At 35.7% G+C, this 22671-nt stretch overlaps 1 protein-coding gene across 1 annotated transcript in view; it reads left to right on the top strand.

Moving 5' to 3' along the window:
- Positions 1 to 22671, top strand: part of Pdzd8 (PDZ domain containing 8) — a 114203-nt gene that overhangs the window by 85692 nt on the left and 5840 nt on the right. Inside the window, exon 4 of the mRNA XM_003479317.5 lies at positions 19436 to 19598. Coding sequence (XP_003479365.2) covers positions 19436 to 19598 — 163 coding nt within the window. The remainder of the gene's footprint in view (positions 1 to 19435; positions 19599 to 22671) is intronic.

Here is a 22671-nt window from a genome sequence, read left to right as displayed (position 1 = left end):
TTTTTTTGTTTCTTTCTCTTTAAATAAAAAAAATCTTTTTAAAAAATCTTGATAATACTGCAGGCTACATCGTTAAACAAATACGCTGTATTCTTTTTGTGATGTGTATTGCATACCTGGTAGAATTTCTGGCATGTTTGCACTTGTTTAGTAAATGTCTTAGAAGCAAAGGGGAAACATAAATGATCTTTTGAGATACAAATCTGATTTTGTCTGTTTAAATCCCTCAGTTGCTTATTTCTCCTATATTAAGGACTGATTTCTTAACATGGCTAGTAAAACCCTACCTGATTGGTCTCTATCGCTTGCTCTGTTTTCTTTTTTTCTCTCCCATTCTCAGCTTTTGCCATGCTAACTGTTCCCTGCTAAACATGTTCTCTGTCCACTATGCAATGGTCATACTGGAGCACTCTTCCTCCAAGTCATTTCTCCACACACTGCTGGGAAATGAGATTGTCTAGAGGAAGCTCCATGGTTCTTCCTCTTCTCTGCCTTAGGCAACATTTCTTCATTGTCCTGCTTTTTCTCCCCACTGACTCCATGCTTTTCACAGCACCAATTCATCATGGGTCTAGCCTCTGCATGATGTTCCACCACCTTGTCTCTATTCATACCACATCCTTCTTCTGTCATTCCAGCCCAAGGCTGGTGGTGATTTCTTGTTACTAACATCTGAATTTCCTCATTCTCTCCTGTTTGGTAGTTAGGTCTTCAAACACCAAACAACTATTCCTGTTTTAAAGTCCCACACTTTTTTATTGTTTCGTTTTGCTTGAGACAGGATCTTGCTATCTAATCCAGGCTGGCCTTTACCTCACTACATAGTCCAGGCTGGCCTCAAATTTGTAGCAGTCCTCTGCCTCAGCCTCCCAAATGCTGGAATTACAGGCATGTGCTGCCATGCCCAACCAGCACTTTTGAGTATGTAGATGTTTTCTCTTATTTAGCATAGATTGATTGATGCACCACATCATTTCCTGTGAGAAACCTTTCCTAACTAACAGAAAAGTTCTGGTAAATAGTTGTCACAGTTGAAATTTTGCAGTTAGATTTCTAAGGTACATTTTATCACTGTTATATCTAGCAATATCTTCTATTACAACAGGTACCATGATTATTTTTACTGTGGATATTCAATGAATGTTTCTGGGAAGATTGATCCTGGCTATCTGGACATCAGCCTTCAAGGGCCCTTAGCAATTTTTTTTCTAGCTGGTCATGGTGGCTCACACCTGTAATCCCAGCACTCAGGAGGCTGAGGCAGGAGGATCATTGCGAGTTCAAGACCAGCCTAGGCTACAAAGTGAGCTCAAGGCCAGCCTGAACTGTACAGCGAGACCCTGTCTGAAAAAGATTAAAAAAAAAAAAAAGAAAGAAAGAAAGAAAACACTTTTCTTCTAGACTTTAAGGGTTTCAGCATGACTTTCCATCACATGTTAGTTTCCTTTCTCTTTTTGAAGCTAGTTGTGATCTGTTTTAACCAAATAAATTCTTTAGGATAAGAAAATCCAGAAAATGAGATTTACTTTTGTGACATGCCTAGGTTTTAGAGTAAGAGTCTTATTTTACAAATGTAGTATCTAGTGGTATATTTTATTTGTGACATTCTAAAACATTTTACTCTGTGGAGTTTAGTGTAGCGTAAATAGAATAACTAGGCATGGGCAGGGAATATAGCTCAGTGGCACATTGCCTGCCTGGCAAGCATGAGGTTGTGAGTTCAATTCCCAGTTTTAAAAAAAAAGGTATGACCTAAAATTTTGCTGGCCTTTTTAATTTTGGAGAATCTAATAAGTCTTGATAAGTGATACCAGATGAGTCTACAACATTCAGATCTGTGTATTATTGAATGTTCATACAAAGAATTGAAAAGAGCTTCCTAAAGAACTGTAATTTCAAGGAACATATGAGGCAGACAAGCTTATAAATATATTAAGCCGGATGCCTCAGAGTTGGCATTTTAGTGTGTTTATTTAAGACAGGATGCCTTGAAGGTAGCATTTTGGTATGCCTGTTTAACCATTTGCCATTTAGAGTCTTAATCTTATCAAAAGGAAGAGAAAGATTAAAGCAAATAAAGCTTTTTTGAAAATGTCAGTTTTTATGAAAACTTTGGTTTAGTTCAGTTTGATAATATTTGTGAATACAGTGGGGACTCAGTTGAATTTTCTCTATATATAATGTTCCGTAATTTAACTTCTTAAATAAACTAAATGCCTTTGAGATTTAATAGCAAATCCTATGAAATATTTCCACTCTCAGAGTTTATTCTTGTTAAAAGTGAGGGATGGAATGCCTTATCTCAGGTTTATTTATTGTAAGTAAGATTTTGAAATGCTGAGAAAAGTGGGAACTCATGTTGAAATTTAGGAGTATAAGTTAAATAAAATCAGCACTAGGCACTAAAGTATGAGAAGGAAGAAATTGAGTATGGAGGAGTAAGTCACTTTATAATCCTTTCCTTCAGGAAAACTAAGATCCACATTACTCTGTGCATCAGTACTATTAGCATATGGATGCAGTAAGTGTTTCAGAATAAAGCATTGCAAGCTTCCAGTGAAGTGAAAATTAGAAAAGAATACATTAAGGAAGTGACATTTGAGCCAAATCTTACTGTATATATAGGATTTTGAGATGATAAAGGAGGTATTTCAAGGTGCGAGATGTGGCATAAACACAGAAAGTAAGATTATGTAAGTCTCTTTAGGAATAATGAATTGCCTGATTTGGCTAAAGTCTGTAGTAGCATGGGAAGATTATGCAAGACAAAAGCAAGTTTGGACCATATTATAGAGTGTTCAGGGGCAGAATGTTTGACATATAATGGAGTAAGACAGACACCTAGACAGACAGACTGGACGTATGAGGAAGAAGAAGGAAACACTACGCCAAGAAGTTTGGTTGTTATTCTTTAAGACAGTAGGAACTTTAGAGGTTTTTAGAATGAAAGTGATCCAATCATCATCATATTTTTTGAGAGAATTGGAGCTAGATTTGAATCTTAACTAGGCTTCTAGGTACCATAACCTTAGTCAAAGTCCCTAAACCCATCTCACCCACAGATTCTTCATTCTTCTATAAAATGGGACTGACAGTATTTCTCACAGTTGCATGAAGACTAAGTGAGATTCTCTGCAGCTGTGTAGCACAGTAGTACGTGGCACACAGTAGATAATATGTTTATTGAATCTGGCAACTATAGGTAAAATTAGGGAAAATACTTAAAATAGTAGAAATGAGAGGTAATAAAAGTCTGAAGCAGGATAGTGACAATGGAAAATAGGATCAGTATGATACGGGATACTTACGGGAATGGAGTTTGGAGGGAGACAGGAAGCTAGAAAGACAGGAAGTATGAGGATGATAAAGAGGAGAAAGGGGACCTCATTTTGAATAAGCTGGGTCAAAGAGTACAAGTTACTATCAAAGGACAGTCCAAAGATGCAATTTTTTAATATATTTGTTTCATTTTTGTATTTTCAATGTTATTTCAACTTTGAATGACCTTTTATTTGGTCTTTTGGCTGTATTTTAAAATCTTTTTTCCAAATAAGAAAAACAGAGTTTTATGATGTAGTGATAAGAATCTAAATTTTATTCCCCCTGGTAATGGGGATCAAACCCAGACCTTATACAGGCTGGATAAACCTACCACTGAGCTAATATTTTAAAGAGCTTTTGAAAGAAAATTAGGAGAAAAAAATCATCAAACTTACGTATTACTTTTAGATTGTTTTTTAAGACCTTGCATTTTACTCTAATGCAAGCTAAATTGACTGGTTCAGCATCTTTCTGAACTAGATAGCTAATTTTCTCAGTCATACATAGATGCAAGATGCAGTGCTAGGTCATGAGCAATTTAGGAAAGTGTAAATAAGAGCAATCAAAAATTCCACAGTAGCACCTAGATCTGTACCCACAAGTTGTCCTAGCCAGGGGTAGTTACCATTTATAAGCTGTATGCACAGTTTCTCTGTGTCTGTCATAGCTTTAAGACTTTATATACATTAATCATTTAATTCACTTTGGGCAACTCATGAGATTAGGCACTATTATCCTCTCCATTTTAGCTGTGAGGAAACTAAGACCCTAGAAGAAAAGGTAACACCTGGCTGGTATGTGATAAAGGCAGTCTGCAGACCCAGAGTGACTCCAGAGCTGGTGTTCCTAGCTACTGTATCCCCTCCACAGATGGTACCCAGTAGGCTTGGGCTCGTACCCACAGTCTTCCACTCTGCTTTTATGACTAGATGCAAGTTATTTCATCATCTCTGAAAGAGAAAATAGCATCTGCTTTACAGGCACAGAGCTTAAATACGTGTAAAACACTCAGCACGATACCTGGCACACATAATAACTCTTACTGTTGAATTTGACCTAAATACCACCTTTTTTACCCCCATATTTTTAGTAATAACATTCTGTGTATCTTTATAAATCCCCTGCCCCTGTTCCCTTTAAATCCTTTTTGTAACAAGATAAGAGTACAGGAGAAATCTCTTTGTCAATCATAAGATAGTGTTTTTTAATATAAGAGGAGCTAAACGGTGTGACTGTTATGAACATCAACAGTTTTATTAAGCGCTATAGTATGGAAGATGGCAGTCAACTACTGCCCATTCCAGCTAAGGATAAAACATGAACAGACACTTAATTTTCAGAAAGGTTTAAGATAAGAAATTAAGAACTTCCTTGGAGTAAGGCTCATTAGGATCATTCATATCAAGCAATGGGGAAAAAAAAACCTCTAGATATCGTGATTAATAACAGAAAGCTTTAGAACATTTAGGAAGTAATAGTTCATGGGACTGAGCCATTTGAGTCCTCTAACATTAACCATGTTTGCATTTTGCTATAAATGTGAAGTTCTGTCATTTTAGTACTTGTCAACCTGGGTTGAGGTTTTCATCTTTGCCTTCACACAGGCACGTGGAAAGGAAAGGGCAATCAACATCAGTACTTAATTCATTTGTCCTATTAAATCAATCTTTTTAGTATTCCATAAAGTATTGTATATATCTCCACATAAATGCTGAATATGAATAAAATTTATACTGGGTTTTGGGACAGCTGTGTTTCTCATTTTTACACATGTTGATTTACATTGCTATTGAATTGTACTAAACAAGTGGTTTATTTGTTTACATATAAACAATGTATTCTATGCTGGAAGAAAAAATGTTTTAGTCATTGTAAGTTAACCTACTCCTATAATTCATTGTATTTCTTTAAAGGTTATGTGGTGATCTTAAAGAGTTTGGGCAAATGGCTTTTTTCTAAATGAATGATGTATGTAATTATCTACCATAAATTGATGAACACTGAGAATGTTATCAGTAAATGAAGAAGGAAAACACTGAGTATACGAAAGTATCATGAAACAGAATTTTGATTTTTTGTAATGATATACTTGTGAAATTTGAGAAGTGGTGCCTATCAATCAGATCAGTGGTCTCTATAAGATAACACTTACATATGTTTGGAAATTAGTATGGGCTACTTTTTTCCCATCAAAATAAATTAGATTGACCTAAAGAAGACTGGAAAAGTCAACCAGAATTCTGCTACCCAGAGGCTTCTGTTAACAGAAGAACTTTTATGAACACACGCTATTCATATAAGCATGTGTGTGTTCTTTAAACAGTCATTTGTCTTACAACTTTTCACAGCTTACCAGTATACATGTTTTTCTGTCCATGTATTGTTGTTTTATGTATGTATATTTCCCTGTGTATCTTAGTTTGTACCTCACCTATTGGTAAACATTTAGAGTTTTTAATTTTCTCTTTGGTGTATTAAAGAAATCTTATGATTTGGCACACTTCTGTAAAGGACCGTACAATAAACACTGGAGGCTTTCCAGAACAGTGACTATCTCAAGTATTACTAAGTTTGGCTGTTTCATAAGAAAACTTGTTTAAAGTCAACCTATAGACTGTAGTTTGTTAATCACTGATTTAAGTAATTCTTTCTTTATGCAACAAGGAAAGCCTACTGGTATATAGTTCAAAATTCCATTCCAGCTAGAGTAATGTCTAAATTATAGTATTGTGCAAATGTTAATTTTCTGACTTTAATAATGTATTGTGAATATGTAAGAAAGGTACACTTAAGCATTTAGAGTTAAGGAACATGTCTGAAACTTATCTTCAAATAACTTTGGGAAAATATAAAGAGAAAAAATATGCTAATCAAGAAACTTAAGTTAGGGACAAATGAAGAATTTTTCTTATATTTTGTCAGCTTTTCTGTTACTTTAAAATTATTTCAAGATTGGGACTGGGGATTTAGCTCAGTGGCGTAAATGCCTGCCTGGTTAGCAAAAGGTCGAGAATTCAGTCTTCGATACCAAAAAGAAAATGATTTCAAGGTTTAAAAAAGTTGTCTTTTGATTATTTTTTTATATCGGGAATTTAACTCAGGACCTTCATGTGCAAGACAGGCACTTGTGCTACTGGGCTATGTCCCTGGTCCAAAAAGTTATTTCTTTACAAAATAAAAACCACCAAAAGACATTATCTCTACAGCCCTCCCACTTCCTTAAATAAGATAAAAATCACCCTCAAAAGTGTAGCTGTGATCCAAATGTATGGTAAATGTTTAAATAAAAATGCATATTTCCATTTATCTACCTCAGAACACCCCTGCTCACTTCAAACATACCCCATTGTTCTTGCTACTTTCTGAAACAGTTCTGGATATCCTCTTCCATGAGTGTGTTTACGAAGTCCTCGTTTCTTAGTGTCTTTATGACACATGACCTAACATATTGTGTGGTGAATACTGCTGTCAAGAGCTAGCCAGTAGAAAGCAGGCTCATAAGAACGTGGTGGTGTGTCCTCATCTACGTTATCCATTAGATCTGATACCATGGAACATTGGCTCCTCCCCAAAGTCAAAATGACCATGAAAGATAAATATTTTGAATTGATTCAGAGCATTGAGGCAGCTACAACAGCAAAAATGAAAACATAGGTGAAAGAGGGCTTCCAAAACTGAGAACAATGGCAAGAATGATGGGATAAGTGTGTTTGAAGTGAGGGAGAATCCTTTAAGGGAAGTTAGTGGGAGCATGTCTTTTAATGTAATAAACTTCTAAAATTTTTCATAGTTACTGTATTTTTTAAATCAAACCTCATGAAGGTATTCTAACAAGAAAAATGTATCTGTAAAGTTCAAGTGAAAAATCTAGAATTCATTCTGGGTCCCTTTAAGGAGTGAGAGGGAGACAGAGAAAGAGAGAGAGAACTTTTGTCATCATTGAGATGGGGACTTCAAACATCACACCTGCTGTAGCAGAAATACATTAGTTGGCAGACTCTGATTTATCTGGGTTCCGAGTTTAAGAACTGTTGTAATTTATTCCATTACGTAGTGGTTAAACTTCATCCTTTGGAAAATTGTATGGGAGCTGATAGTAATTTTTATGGCAACTGATCGAAGCAAATCATTTGGCATGTGTTTGTTTCAAAGAGTTATACTTTCTATGGAAAAGACATGATCATGTGCATTCAAGTTATAAGTCTTCTTGACTGATAAGAGACAGTTTGAAAGAAAACAGCTTACAGCTTATAAATACAGTTATCTTCTTTTTTCTGTTACTGTGGTGCAGTTGAATGGAAGTGATTGAAAGTGTAATGGGATTCTTGACAGCTAGGTACTTTTGTAAGTAGTGGAGGGTCCTGGGAAATATTTTTTTAGTTTGCATCTTCTGTGCTGTGAAAACAGCCAGGCTTTGAAGAAGGTTAGACTGATACTTCAGTGACCCTTCAAACATTTAATATTTGATTCTCTTTACTTGCACTTCCTTTTTCATTCTAAAACCTAGTTGTTTTAGTAATTTCTGAAAATTATGACTTACTGAAATATCCTTTTGGAGAGAAATTGAGTAATGGTGTTGTACTAGTTCATTCAGTTCTGAGGCAAATGTTTCTTATGTTACCCCAATTTTAGGGGGCAGGGCAGCAGGGAAGCATGAAGAGGGAACGAAAAGGGAATTCAGATGCACAGGAGAATGTTTCTCTTTATGCATGTTTAACTGAGTATTAGTTGAGTTGGCAGGACCATCAGTTATGGGGTTGTGACTTTTAAAGTGATGGATAGTAAAATAGGAAATGTGGCCCTAGATCTTTTTTTCCAAATCCATTTTATTTCAAGGAGAAAAAGAAAAAAACAAGAAAGAACTAAATTTCAAAACACATCATTGGTGGCAACAATAGTACATACATTGCTCATTGCCCAAATCATTTACCCAGAACACAAGATATCTACATTCAATGGTCCAAACAATACCAGCACAAATTTTCTCTTCAGGAACTCAGAAATCAGTAGTATAATGGCCTTAACTATTTTATATACATATATACACACATAAGTATTTTTATATGCATATGTACATATACATACACATATGTTTCTTTCAACTTCTCACACTAATGAGATGATATGATGTTTACACATGTCCATCTTATTTATTTCACTTATGATTATGGTCTCAAAAAGAGTTGCATCCATTTACCTATAAAAGTCATGGCTGAGTAGTACTCCATTGTATAAAAATACCACACCTTTTTTTATCCATTCCTCAGTCAATAGGCTGAGATTGTTTCCAAGGTGTAGCTAATACAAATTTTGCTGCTATAAACACGGGTGCACATATGTGTATGATGTCTTATGATGTTTTGAATTCTTTTGAAAAGATACCCAGAAGGGGAATACCCTTCTTGGGTTGAATGGGGCCTCTAGTCCTAGTTTTTAGGAATCTCCATCCTGATTTCCCCAGTGATTGCACCAGTCTGCATTCCCATCAACAGTGGAGAAAGGTTCCTTTCCCCTATAGTTCCTCCAGCATTTGTTATTGGTTGATTTTTTGATGATAGCCATTCCTTCTGGGGTCAGGTAGAATCTCAGTGTTGTTTTAATTTGCATCTCTCAAATAAAAGTGGTGTTGAACATTTTTCACATATGTATTTGCTATTTGTATTTCTTCATCTGAGAAGTATGTATTCATCTCAGATGCCCATTTTTAGACTGAGTCTTTAAATCTGGGAAGGCTCATTTTTTTTTTTAAGTTCTTTATGTGTTATCCTTTGTCCTGAGGTACAACTGGCAAACATTTTCTCTCATGTTGTGGGTTGTCTCTTCACTCTGTTGGTGGTTTCTCTTGGTGTACAAAAGCTTTTCAGTAGGGTGAGATCCCAGTTGTTGATTCTTTGTGATGGTTCCTGTGCAGTCTTTGCCTATATCCCTGTCTTCAAGTATTTTACTTGCTCCATTTTCCAACAGATTTAATGTTTGTGTTTTAATTTGATCCATTCTAAACTTAGCTTCATGCATGGTGAAAGATATGGGTCCAATTTTAATCTTCAGCATGTAGAGCCAGTTTTTCCTATACCATTTATTAAAGAGGCTGTCTTTCTTCCAGTGAATGTGTTGGGCACCTTTGTCAAAGACAGATCTTTAACAATCTTTTTTGCTTCCAGTTGGGATGGACAGTAAAGCTGTTAATCTCTAGTGTGATAGTAATTTCTGCCCCACAACCATAAATAATTTGAACTAACTCTTGATATTCAATGAAATTACCAGAAAGTTACATTTCTAATGTACATAGCAGGTCACCTTGCAAGTTTATGATGCTATTTGTCTTTTTGTCATCTCTTATCACCATGCTTTTCATAAAAGAAAGTTCCTGCAGGGAGCATTTGTGTTGCTGGACTATCACCATGTGAATTGTCTGGTCCCTGGCTATCTGCAAAGAGCTGTGTTAAGTATAATTTCTCTTCCTCATTTAATTTGGTCATCCTAGTTCTTTAATGGCTAGGTTAGAGCCTTTATCTATTGCCACAAATAAAGAAAGATAACAGGGACTTAAATTTTGGTCTGCCCAGATAGGTGGGAAAGAACCAGTCTTTTCATTAGATCCTGGCTTGGGCAGGGCACGCAGTAAGGCTGGCCTGAATTAGATTCAGAATTTGGAGTTAACACTTGTACCGTTAACAGTAAGAACTGTTGCTGTACTTTTCACCATGTCACTTATTACATTTAGACCTTCAGAAATTGGGTGCTCTGTTTTTGTAATTGTCTGTGAGGGATCAATCCCGCATTCTCTCCAAGTCACAAGTGTCAGCTCAGCTGCAGAGTTCCCTATAAAAACAGAGACTTGCTTATGATTGTTTTAGGGCCTCATCTTTCATTTAGACATTTGATTTAGAGTCCCTGAGCATAATGAATGTGGATAATAGAGGAGCGACCCATATAAAGAAGCATTTAATGGTTTATAAGTCCATATTTTTTATGGAACTTTTTTGGTAAGTGGTCTGTTTTACAACCCAGCAATCAAACTTTGAAGCAATTTGAACACATTTTAAACATTTGACTTTTTAGGGTTTCTTGTTTAAAAAAAAAAAAAACTATTTTATTTCTTACATATTGATATTTATGAAATTGGAATGATTTCTTAAATTTGTGTATTTCTTTGTGTATGTTTACTGTACATAATGATTACATTCATTGAGGCAGTCGATACATATATGTACATAATGATTTAATTCTTTTTTCTTCCCCTTATTCTCCCTTCCCCCATCTTTAGTTCCCCTTCCTGTTTGTAGAGGATATGTCTATATGTCAAATTACCAGTTGTTTTGCTCTTTAAATTACTTATACTTTGTATTTTTCTTATATAAGACAAACCTTTAAGAATCAATGCACTTCTCATTACATTTCTTCTACTTCCCAAAAAGTTTTATTAAACCAATTTCTTTGGTCAACATTGATTCTTCTGAAAATATTAGAGGGCAGACTTATAAAAGAAATCAATATTTCTAAGGATTGTGAACATTCTTTTTATTATGATACATTGAGAATAGGTATTGATTTATAGAATGGACAAAAAGAACTAGGAATGGGTTATCTGTATTTAAAAGTTCTATCAAAAATTCAGTTTTATACTGGTGTCATGTACATGTATATACTGATTACTATGTTTTGTACTTTTTCTTTCTCCATACTACTTTACCATAGTTCTCATATTTTTCAGAAATTTATTTGAAAAAAGCATGCTCAGAATGTTCCTGGCTACTGTCATTTAGCAGCTTTCACTTAGTGATTCTTTTTTTTAGGTTTTTGTTTACTCAGTGATGTAAGGCCTTTTAGGAGAGAACAAGTTACATAATTTTAAAAAGTTACATTGATATACTGTTGAAATATATCCTCTTCTTACCTATCATATAAAGTTTGTGTTAGGAAAGAATTAAAATATCAGTATGTTGTTTTCCCTTCAATGGGAAAATAAGGCATCTCAGCCAGGTTCAAGAAAGACTAAATGATGTCAGCTTGTGAGAGCTCTGAAAAGCTATCTTAGTGTTGTTATTAAATTGCTCTCTCAAGACAGGTACACATACAACTAGAATTTTTTAACCTGTGACATTATTGGTAAAGTTAAGTGCAGGTTGTCTGCAGTCTTGTATGTATTGATCTATGATTCAACTCATGCAGTTGCTGTTTAATTAGCATGCGTGAGCAATGCTTGATAATTGTTAGACATTGCAGGGGAGGCTAATGGACTAGAAACAGTCTTTCTACTCAAGTGGAAACCTACATTTGGGTATTAAACTTCAGGCCAGTAGACAGAGGCTAAAGCTATAGTAAGTATATCTTGCCTTTGTAATTTATTTGTAGCTTTCCACTTTCATAAACACAGCACTTTGATTTTATTGAAAATATTGTTCTTGACCATCTCTAGGTCAATTCTTGGTAAACTAGAAATTATGAGAGAGAAGCAAATACCCACTAAAGCTAGTTAAAGCAAAGAAAGATACTAAGGATAGCAGGGTATTTCCTAATCTCCAAGAGCAGCAGGTTAGGCTCTACAGAGCTTTTAAGCAAGAATGCAGCCAGGTCTTAGAAACTAAAAAGCTAGACATGGGTGACTGACATTATCAGCCAGTCTCTGCATGTGTGCATGTACACACCATGTCTGGTTTTCTCTCTCTCCTTGGTTCTCTACCTCCCTGTCTCCTACTTCCCTCTCCCAAAGCTGAGGAGGACTTGAAAAACATTGGTGCCTATACTGAGCATATAGTGGATATTTAATACATACTACTAATTTTGTTTTCTCTTATAAAGTATCAGTTATGCCACAAAGTGTACAGGTTTCAGAAACATTTAAATACAGATTAATACATGTTGCAAACTCCGTATGTGTATGTTGTTGAAAGATAACAGACTGTAGGATGTTTTGTTTATTAGATAATCAGATACATAGGATTCTGTAAGAGTTTATGAAGCACTGCTTTTCCCAAGTAAATCTGTTATAATCAAGGTAGTAGTATTCTCCTATATTAAGTATCAACTGATACCATTGTGAGATTTTAATTTCCTGATGTACCTCTGTCACTGTACTCTTAGCAGTGTTACTCCATTGCCCAGGAAGATAGCTTCTGCCATTCCAACTGCTAGACTGTCTTCATATTAGGTTATGTGCCTTAGACATAACCTAAATGCCTTATGTGTTAGCAGCTGTTCCCACGCTTACCCAGAGGTAGACTTTGCTCCCTTTGAATTCGTTTCACACACTTTATTCGCACATGTCTTAATGCACATCATGTTTCAGTGTCAGAATATTGCTTGGATATGCTCTAAACTGACCCCTATTTAGCTACTGACCACAATACTGCCAATCTCTTGACAAAGGATAAGGTCCTGGTGGTCTAAACAGTCATAGTCTCTGGAGTTGATATAAACTTGCATCACCTCATATTTGGACTTGCTTGGTTTGGCCTGCAGCTTCCACATATATTCCATGAATGGAAGCGATGACTGTTTCAAAGAGTAAATGAACCCCCATTTTTACCTTTTCTACTACATCAGCCTTGACCTTCCTTGGGACTCATGAAAGAACCAGGTATTCTTTGACAGAAACATAAAAAGCAAGCTTCCACCATCCACAAGGATTTTGAGTAAAAAGTTCTATGGACGTTAACTTTAGTTGTAGCTTACCTTTTGGAATAGGAAAGTATCCAAATGTTGGTGGAACTTGAAAACAGCCAGTTGGTTAAGGAAACACTGTTAGTGGTGCTAGGAATTGACTGAATCCGCCCCCCCCCATCTATAATCATAGACATTTTGTTCTTCAGTACCCCCATTAACTTTTTAAATAAACAGCTCACATTTAGCTGTCCAAAAGGACCATGTTAAATTGTTCCATGTTGTTTTCTTCACTCTATGAGAAGTAGTTTTCCTCTGAAGCTGTTCCTTTTTCCCTACTTTCTCTTTCTTTTATTTATACCTAAATACGTGCTTTAGTTGCCCTGCATAGATAAATTAAGTACATATTTATTATCATCAATATAATTTACTACTCTTTGGGAGTTCGTTATATTTGAATTGGTAGTTTTCCCCTTACTAAATGTTGACATGTCAGTTACCATCTTTGTGTCTTAGAAGACAGCTTCTTAATCAAATAATTGTAAAATCATTTGAGCTTCCTAAAATTTTTTTTTTTTTTTTTGGTACCAGGGATCAAACTTACAACCACATACTTGCAAAGCAGGTGCTTATGCTGCTGAACTAAATTCCTGGCCCTTAGTTCTGTAAAAGTACATTAAGTTTTGAACAGTATAGTACATTGTAATGTCTGAGCTGTTATTTGTTTCATAGTGTGTCTTCCTAGTTTATGAAGCTAGATATTGTAGCAGACTGGTATGAATTCCCTTTTTGACTGGTTACATTGAATCTTCCTAACAGTATCAATAAATACTACAGACTGGATAATTCATAAACAGTGGAAACATATTAGACTCATACTTTTGGAGGCTAGAAAAGTCCAAGGGAATGGTGCCAGCATGGGTGGTCTCCTTTGTGGTTTGTCATAACATGGTGGTAGGCCAAGTGAGCACCTATGAGCTGAAGAAGGGGCCAAAAGATTTATGTCACTTTATCTGCAGTAACCCACTTAAACCCATTCATGAAGGCAGAGCCTTCATGACCTAATTACTAAGTTCTCACCTCTTAAAACCATCAAGATGGCAATTAAACTTCAACATGAGTTTTGATGGAGACATTCAAACCATACCAAAATCCAAGAAAAGTAAAAGGCTATGCATAAAAGAAACATAATAATCATACTCAGCTTTGTAATAAACTAGAATATTATAAACCTTGCTGATTTTTAGCTTTTATAGTCAACCTTGATAGCATAATTATATTTAGAAAATGAAATAATAGTTGTCAACTTTGGTAGAATTTAGAATATAAAAGGTATAAAGAGGAGAAGGAAGAGTGAATATCAAGATAGATACTGCCTATAATTGAATAAGAAATTGGGCTATAAGTATATTAAGATTACAAAAACATTATGGCGAAGAACTAAAAACAGTACTGTAATTGCAGTAATTTGCAGGAAGGGAGACTAGACTGAAGTTCTTGGATGTCAGTAGTAGCCAGTCAGTATATTGTCTACAGTTTGATAGGAAATGATAGTGTGTACTTATTATCTAGAGAAAAAAGGTAACCTTTAGAACAACTAAAAACAAATGTTTTAAAATATAGTAGTTGCTTGATTTTGGTGGAGAGTTCAGAGACAAGATTGTTCTTTCTGTTTTTAACCACAAGCAAAAATTTAATAAAAATGTATTCTCCCTAACTGCAATAAAATTAAAAATTGGAGTTTTTGTGGACATTTATTCTTTTGAGCACACTGTTCTTGCATCTAGTTATATCTGGTTTAATCTTTTATCCTCTTTGTAGTAATTTCAGTTATCAAAAGTTATTTGATTGAAATGATTTAAATGAGAAAACTATCCAAATGTTGCTCTTTTTGATTGACTTAAGGATCATATAAATTCATCCCAAAATATTTTGTTAAATTACATAAATTGAAAAACAAAGTTACCTGTAGTACTAATATGTATATTTAAGACAAAAAATGGCATGTTTTTTGGGATTGTCTGTGTATATGATGATGTTACCTGCAAATGAAGACAGCTTTTCTCTTCCCATCCCAATCTTTATGTGTCCCCTTTTAAATTTATCACACCATAACATTCAATAAGTGTTAAAGTAGTAAAAGTCCTTTCTTGTTACTGAGTCAAGAAGAAAACATTGACTCTTTGACCTTTGAGTTTTATGGTATTTGTAAAGTTTTATAGAGCCTGTACTCAGGTTTAAAAGTTACCTTGTATATATAGCTTGTGATGGCTTTTTTAGTAGTTCTTTAAACATTTATATGACTTTTTCAGTTATTTTAATATGGTGAATTACACTCATTGATTCTTTTTTATCATTATTACTATTTTAAAGGGAATAAAACAGCACAGTAAAATAAAGCAAAACAAAACAGTGACAAGACAGTAGGAAATCCACAACCGATACTGTATTACGTATTGTTATCCTCTAAATAGTTGCCGGGATCACTGACCCCAGACCTGCAAAGCATTCAGATAATATAAATGTCAGGTTGCTTCCCTATTTCAGTTATCATCATCTCAGCCTGTGTCGTGTGTGGTGCTCTCAGGGTCAGGGGAGGGAGAGGAGGCGGAGGCAGCTTCCTTGCTGTTTCCCCGGCCCACAGGGCCTCTACTGGCACACAGGAAGGCCGCACCGCTCCCCTCAGCTTCACCCCGGCCAGCAGGACCTGCACAGGTGCATGGAGTTGAGGGCTGCATTACTTCCTTGCTGCCTGCGAGACGTCTACTGGTGTACAGAGCGTAGGGGCTGCACTGCCTCCCAACTGCTTCTCCCCAGCAGGTCCTCTGGATGTGGGATATGGGGGCACATTTCTTCCCTACTGCTTCTCCCTGGCAGCCAGCAAGTCCTCCATCAGCACACAGTGGGTGGGGACTGCACGGCTTCCCCACTGTAACCTTCCTGTCTGGCAGGTCCACGGTTCCTGGCCTCCACTCATCGATTCTAACCTTGAATTACTGAGTCTACTCATTTGGTTATGATTATTATACTGTATTTTTATTTTTCTCTCATGTTTGAATATTACACATATTAGTCTGTAGTTCTCTTTTATTGTTTTGTATTTGTGTGGGTTTGGTATTCCTGAAACATTGACTGTAATGTATGATTTGGGAAGTGTTCCCTCTTTCTCTGCTGCTAAAAAATTCAAGTCACACTGTTACTTTTCTTCTCTAAGAATTCACCAATGAAGCAACTTAGACCTGAAGAAAAACTTAGCTATGAAGTTTATGTATTGATAATCATATTTAAGATTTCTGTCTTTTGGGGTCAGTATTTGTTATTTGTATCTTGAAGGAAATTCTCAGTTCAGGTAGGTTGTCAGATAATGCTTGCATGAAGTTGTTCACACTGCTACCTTATTCTGTAATGTTCATAGGATCCATATCTCCTTCTTAGTCATGATTTTAATAATGTATGTCTTACCTCTTTTTTTCTCCCCTTAATTAGTTTAGCCTAGAGGTAAATCAGTTTTACTGATCATTTTATTAAATCAATCTCATTGATATCTTTGTTGTTTTGTCTTCTATTTCTTTGTTTCTCCTTTGGAATTAAATTTTCTTAAGATGGGAATTCAAATCACTAATTTTAGATTTTTTTTTCCTCAACACATTTAAAGCTATAAATTTTCTATAATCAATGCTTTAATTGTATCCCACAAATTTCTATTGGTTGTTACTTTCATCATTGCATTGAAAATATTTTCAATATTTATAATTTCTTTGACTCCCACATTATTTAGAAGTGTGTTGCTTCATTTTCTAGAAACTTGAGATCTTTCTAATTACTGTTGATTTCTTATGTAATTCCATTATGGTTAGAGAATATACAAGTACAGTCTTTTTTAAATTCATTGATCTTTGTTTTGCAACATTCCAGACTCTTGAAGAATTTGAAAAAATTGTGTGTTCTCTTACTGTTGGGCATAGTGTTCTATAAATGTCAACTAAGTCAAGGTTGGTAATGTTCAGATTGCCTGTGTCACCTTTTTTTTTTTTTTTTGGCAGAGGGTACATTGGTTGCTGAGAAAAGGATAGAGAAGTAAATTATGCTTCTAATGACAAGTTTAGTAAAGCTACATGGCAAAGAGACATGCATACAAGGGCAACAGAAATTTGTGACTAGATATTTTGATCCGCCACAGGATTCAGTTTAGTCTTCTCTGTCATCTTGTATATATTTGAAATTTGAAAATCTTGATAATGGTATCATATTCCTGAGTGCATGCCACATACTTCACCAGACATAGAAAAAATAATTTAAGATTTCTGTTTCTATTTATTCTTATGTCACTTTAAAAGTTCTCTTTGGGAGACTTTTATAACATATACATGGTACATAGTATAGCCAGTAGTTTTATGTATAACTTTTAAGATACAGATATATAGATAGATGGATAGATAGATAGATAGATAGAATACCATTACATATTTTTTCACTGTTTTTTTAATAGTAATTTTACCTCATGGAGAGTCAGTTTTGTTCCAAAAGTTATTTACCATTTGGATGGTCTTGTAAACTGTATTTTAAACAATAAAATAGTATTTTTATGTGGTATTCATTGTTTTATTGCTATGTGTCTCTAATATACAAAGTCTACATTTCTTATAGAAGTTGATACATGTACTTAATACATTTTGATTCCTTCTTCCATCCCCTTTCCCTTCCATCCTTTTCCTCTCCTTCCACCTCTTGATCCCTTTCCTTTTCTCTTTTTGCGCAAGTTTTAGCACAAAATGTTTACATTCCTTGTGTGGAGTTGGTACCTATACGTAACAATTCCTAATTCCTTTTTTCCACCCCTCTCCCTCCTTTCCTGCTTTCATCTCTTCATCCCCTTCCTATTTGAGACTATTTCCCAGTGTCCTATTACCTAATTTTTATTTTGTTCTTTATTTATATTTTGTTTTTTGTATAAGAGAAACTATATTTAAGCTTGTGCATCTGATTTCATTTCTAAATACAGTCAGTGATTTGAGTGGGTACAGATAGCATATTGTTTCTTTGGAAATTTACAAATGAAGGTTAATATACATATTCTTTCTTTAAGAGCAGAATATGTTTATTGAGAGAAAGAAAGCTTCTATCAGAGAAAGAGACAGATGGGGTCCCAAGTGGGTTGCCAAGGACTCTGTCTTTTCTGAGGACTTTTATAGAGTAAGACCTTGAGGTGAGATGGGTCCAAGATGGGGAAAAATGGGAACTCGCAAGGTGTGCATAAGGTGAGACAAAACTATGGTTAACCAATAAATTTAATTGCTCAGGTACAAGAACAAAATAAATTAAAATGTCCCATTAAAGAAACATCATAACCTTATAACTTTACTGTGTTTTACTTTAAGATTTATCATTCTTTTAACAAAACTATATAAGAAAAAATTATGAACAGTAGGCAAAGACAAATCATAAGCAATGGGCAAAGACAAAGCAAAATTTGAAACATAAAAATTTGTTACCTAAAGAGTCCCAGTCCAGAGCCTATGAAACAAAAGCAAACTCTTACCCAATAATCTTGGTGGAGGACCTCCAAATGATATAGGGGAATGAAACACCCAACCTACTAGATGTCCCAGTATGAGTTCATGTTCTCTAAAATCGAAGAATGAATTTGAGAAACAATGGAGGTTAAGAGCAGAGTATATTTATTGAGAGGAAGCTTCAGTCTAACAGAAACACAAAAGGGATCCTGAGCATGTCACCTAATTATACATATTTTTGATGAATTGAGTGACATGACCTTTGTTTAAGGGGAAAAATGTTTATAAGTTAGCATCTTTTTAACAAGGCCACTCAGTAAACTCTGGCTGTAATTTTCCTTTTTCCTTCTCCCAAAAGAAAATTTAAGAATACAGTCATCTGTTAGTATCTCAAGGTCCCCCACAAACACACCACCACCACTTTTAGATTTACCAAAATCTCCAGATGTTCAAAACTATTGTTTTAAATGGTTTACTATTTGTGTGTAACCTACATATATCCCCTTTTAACCAACCAAGCCAACTATATTCTATAAGAAGTGGAATTAAAAGCACATTTAGTGATACAGGTTATTCCCATTATATGTGAAAAAGAAAAGTTCAGAATTATAATATATGATGATATGCTGTGTGTCCATTTATATCCACAGTGTCTCCATTTTGACACAATTCTCAATTTTGTGTTCAAATATACATTAGAAAATACGAAATACTAATAGTTCTAGATAGTATTATTGGGAGTGCTTTTCATTTAGCCTTTCTGTTTATTTCCAAATGAATCTTCATTAAGACATATTGAAGACAGAATATTTAATATTTCCATAACTTAAATGTGGTCTGAGAATATTAATTTACATTGTTAAAATAATGATTTCATCCCTCCTTTATTGATCTATAATTACAATCATCAACTTACAAAAGTCAGTCAATTGTGGTCAGTGTGTTACTATTGTTCTATGAATACATTGAATGTGTTTTTGTTTTTTTATTTATCAAAGGTTGAATTAATAAAAGGCAGTTTACAAAGTGTTGGACTTACACTTCGTCTTGTTCAGTCAACTGACGGGTATGGTGGGCATGTCATAATTGAAACCGTGGCCCCAAACTCACCTGCTGCAATTGCAGATCTTCAGCGGGGAGATCGACTCATTGCTATTGGAGGTATCTATGTTAATATCCAATATACTTTATATTTACAGAGAACTAGAAAGTAGACGTGACTTTCACTTCCTCTTTCTTCCCTAGGCCCCATTATAAGCATGTGTTACTTTTAAAGTAGAAAGAAATTTTATTACAAATAAAAATCTGAAAGGACTTGTTAAAGAGATGCTTTTAAAAATGTATGCTATTTTTAGTCTTAATATATAAAATGCTTCATCTTTAAACAACTTTTCTAATTTTCATTCACTTAGCATGTTCTGTTTCTCTTATTTGAATCGGAAAGTAAGAGCAAGTCAACAGTTACTTTTCTGTACAGCTACCACCATTACTATTCTTGAGCCTAAAATTTATACTATTAGCCCTACTGCCCTATCAGGTAGGACTAGGAAATGAACCATGAGGAGCTATAGCTCTTTGTCCAAGAGAACACACATGCACTGTCCTGTGGTCATGGGTTGTCTGAATGTCCAGCTATCTGTGGGACGCTATTGACTGCAAGTGCATGGTGGAAAAATATGTCACCTCTATACTAGACACCTTTCAGTTGGGTTATTCTCATCAGTAATGACACGAAGTCTACTGATGGCAAATTGTTTGCTTGGCTATGTATATCTAAGCAGTAGGACTTTGCTGTGCACAGCGCTGGCGGTAGAATTCAAACTTCTCCAGACCTTACAGTACTTGGCCATTGTAGACTTGTCAAGAAATTTCTTGAGTACATGATTGGTCACAGTTACTCTTTTAAAGCCAATGTTTATTTTAGTCAGCATTCCATCATGGCACACCCACAACTTAAAGCAGGAAAAGTCTTATTTTGGCTCATAGTTGCCACAGGATTCAGTCTCAGCTGGAATGGCATAGCAGAAGGGCACAGTGAAGGAAAGCTGCTCAACTCATAGCAGACAGGAAGCAGAGAGAGAGAAGGCCAGGGACAAAAACACACCCTTCCAGGTCACCTCCCAGCGACCCACTCCTTCCAGGCTCCACCTCTAAACCTAGGGCTTTTGGGGGGATATTTTAGATTTAACCATAACAGCAGTGTATAAAGCTGTGAGAGCGAAGCTGAACATGCAGCGGAGACTCTGGGATGTCAGAGATGCTAGGAATGCAGAGCATCTGCTGAGGAAAGCCCAAAAGAGAGCCACACCGGCTGTGACAGACAAGGCCCCACCCCATGGAGCTTACGACTCATCACAGCCTGCCCTGGGTGTTGGACATGGAGCTTCAGGGTTTAATGTTTGCCCAGCTGGGTTTCAGTCTTGCTTTGGTTCCGTTCCTGTCTCCTGATTTTTCCCTTTTGAAACAGGAATGTTTATCCCATGTAAATGTATGCTAGAATTATTTAACTTTTCTTTTTTATTTTTACAAGGGCTTATAGCTAAGAGTTTGCCTTCGGTGTCTGAAGAGACTTTGGATTTGAACTTTTAAACAATGCTGGAACTTTTAAGATTCTAGCAACTCTTAGAAATGGGCTAAATGCATTTTGCATGATAAGATGGTTATGAGCCTTTTGAGAGCCAGGGACAGAGTGTTACACTTTTAATTTAAAATGTTCTCCATTGCCTGCCTGGCAAGAACAAGGTCCTGAGTTTGGTTCCCAGTTTAAAAAAATTAAAATAAAAATAAAAAACATACTGGGTATTTGGCTCAGCAGCGTAAGCGCCTGCCTGGCAAGCGTGAGGTCATGAGTTCGATCCCCCGTATTAAAAAAATAAAATGTTCTCCAAAAGTCTCATTATATTAAGACATGGGACTTTTAAAGGGTGTTTGGATCGTGGGGACACTATACTGATCTATGAACTTGGCCACTATCACTTCATAGCTGTGTACTGTTAAGAGGTGAGACTTGGTTGGAGCAGGCTGGTCCCTGGAAAAAGAGGTATTGTTATCTCCTGCCTCCTCCCTTCCTCTCCCTCTCTACTTCCCAGCTTCTATGGAACCAGCATCTTTCCTTCACCATGCCTTCTGCCATGCCGTTTCTGCCTTGGGGATAACTTAACTGTGGGCTGGATGTTCTTAAAAATTGTGTGCCACAATAAACCTCTCCTTTAAGTTGCGGATGTTGCGTATTTTGTCCCAGTGATGGGAAAGTGACTAACACAAGGTGGTATGTTCTCTCGCAGTTAAAATGATAACAGTAATTAGGTATAGGAGTTCCTAAATCAAAGAGCACTTATCTGGTTACATATCAAAGAAACTCTGATTTAATTTTATCATGACAATCAAATAATGAAAATGATTTAGTTGTATATCTGATAGTCCAACTAAGTATTTTCGCCTCAGAATCTCTAATCATTTCATATGCAGTGCTTCTCACACTTTCTTGTGTGTCTCAGTCACCCAGACTTGGTGTTCCAATGTACACACAGGTTCGAGAGTCCTGGCCCAAGATTCTGCATGAGTGTCAGCTCCTTGGGTAATGCTGGAGTTGCTGGCCCACTATTTCCAAGGGCATGAAATAGACCTCATCCTGTGTGTTGCTCCTTACATAATTGTGTAATGTGAACATTAGAGGTAGTTTTCCTCTGCTAAAAACACAATTCTGTTTAAATGTTTTTATAACTTTATGTCCTCTTATAGTTTTCAGTTACATAAATGATTACTATGTCACAAAACAAAAAGCAGTACAAACATATGTAGAGTAAAAATATAAGTGATCGCTCTACTTCTAATGCTTGTTTGCAAGTGACAGTCAAATGTAAGTGCAGAAAAACTAGAGATGACCACAACCACCTTAGTGTAAGTGAAAACGAAGGAAGGTTTTGTTTGTTTGTTTGTTTGTTTTTTAAAAGAAAGGAGGGGGAAGGAGCAAGATAAGAGGAAAATTAATGAAGCGAAAGTCTAAAAAGGGATCCAGAGTAAAATAAAGGGACATGTCCTCCTCCTGCGTAAGACTCACAATCCCTGGCAGGGAAACTATAGCATCTACAGAGTGAGAGGAGGTGGGAGGGTGGGCTCTAAGGAATGGGGAGGGTTTGAGGCTGTTCATTTGGAGACTTGGTTAGTTAGAGACCCGTCTAAAAGAAAGCTAAGCAGCACTGAATCCTTTGCCAGAGACAGACACTAACGACTT

Source organism: Cavia porcellus, unplaced genomic scaffold, assembly GCF_034190915.1.
Source record: "Cavia porcellus strain 051 isolate PalLab524CR breed Dunkin Hartley unplaced genomic scaffold, mCavPor4.1 scaffold_2, whole genome shotgun sequence".
Lineage (NCBI taxonomy): Eukaryota > Metazoa > Chordata > Mammalia > Rodentia > Caviidae > Cavia > Cavia porcellus.
This window is presented reverse-complemented; position numbering and strand designations above follow the sequence as displayed.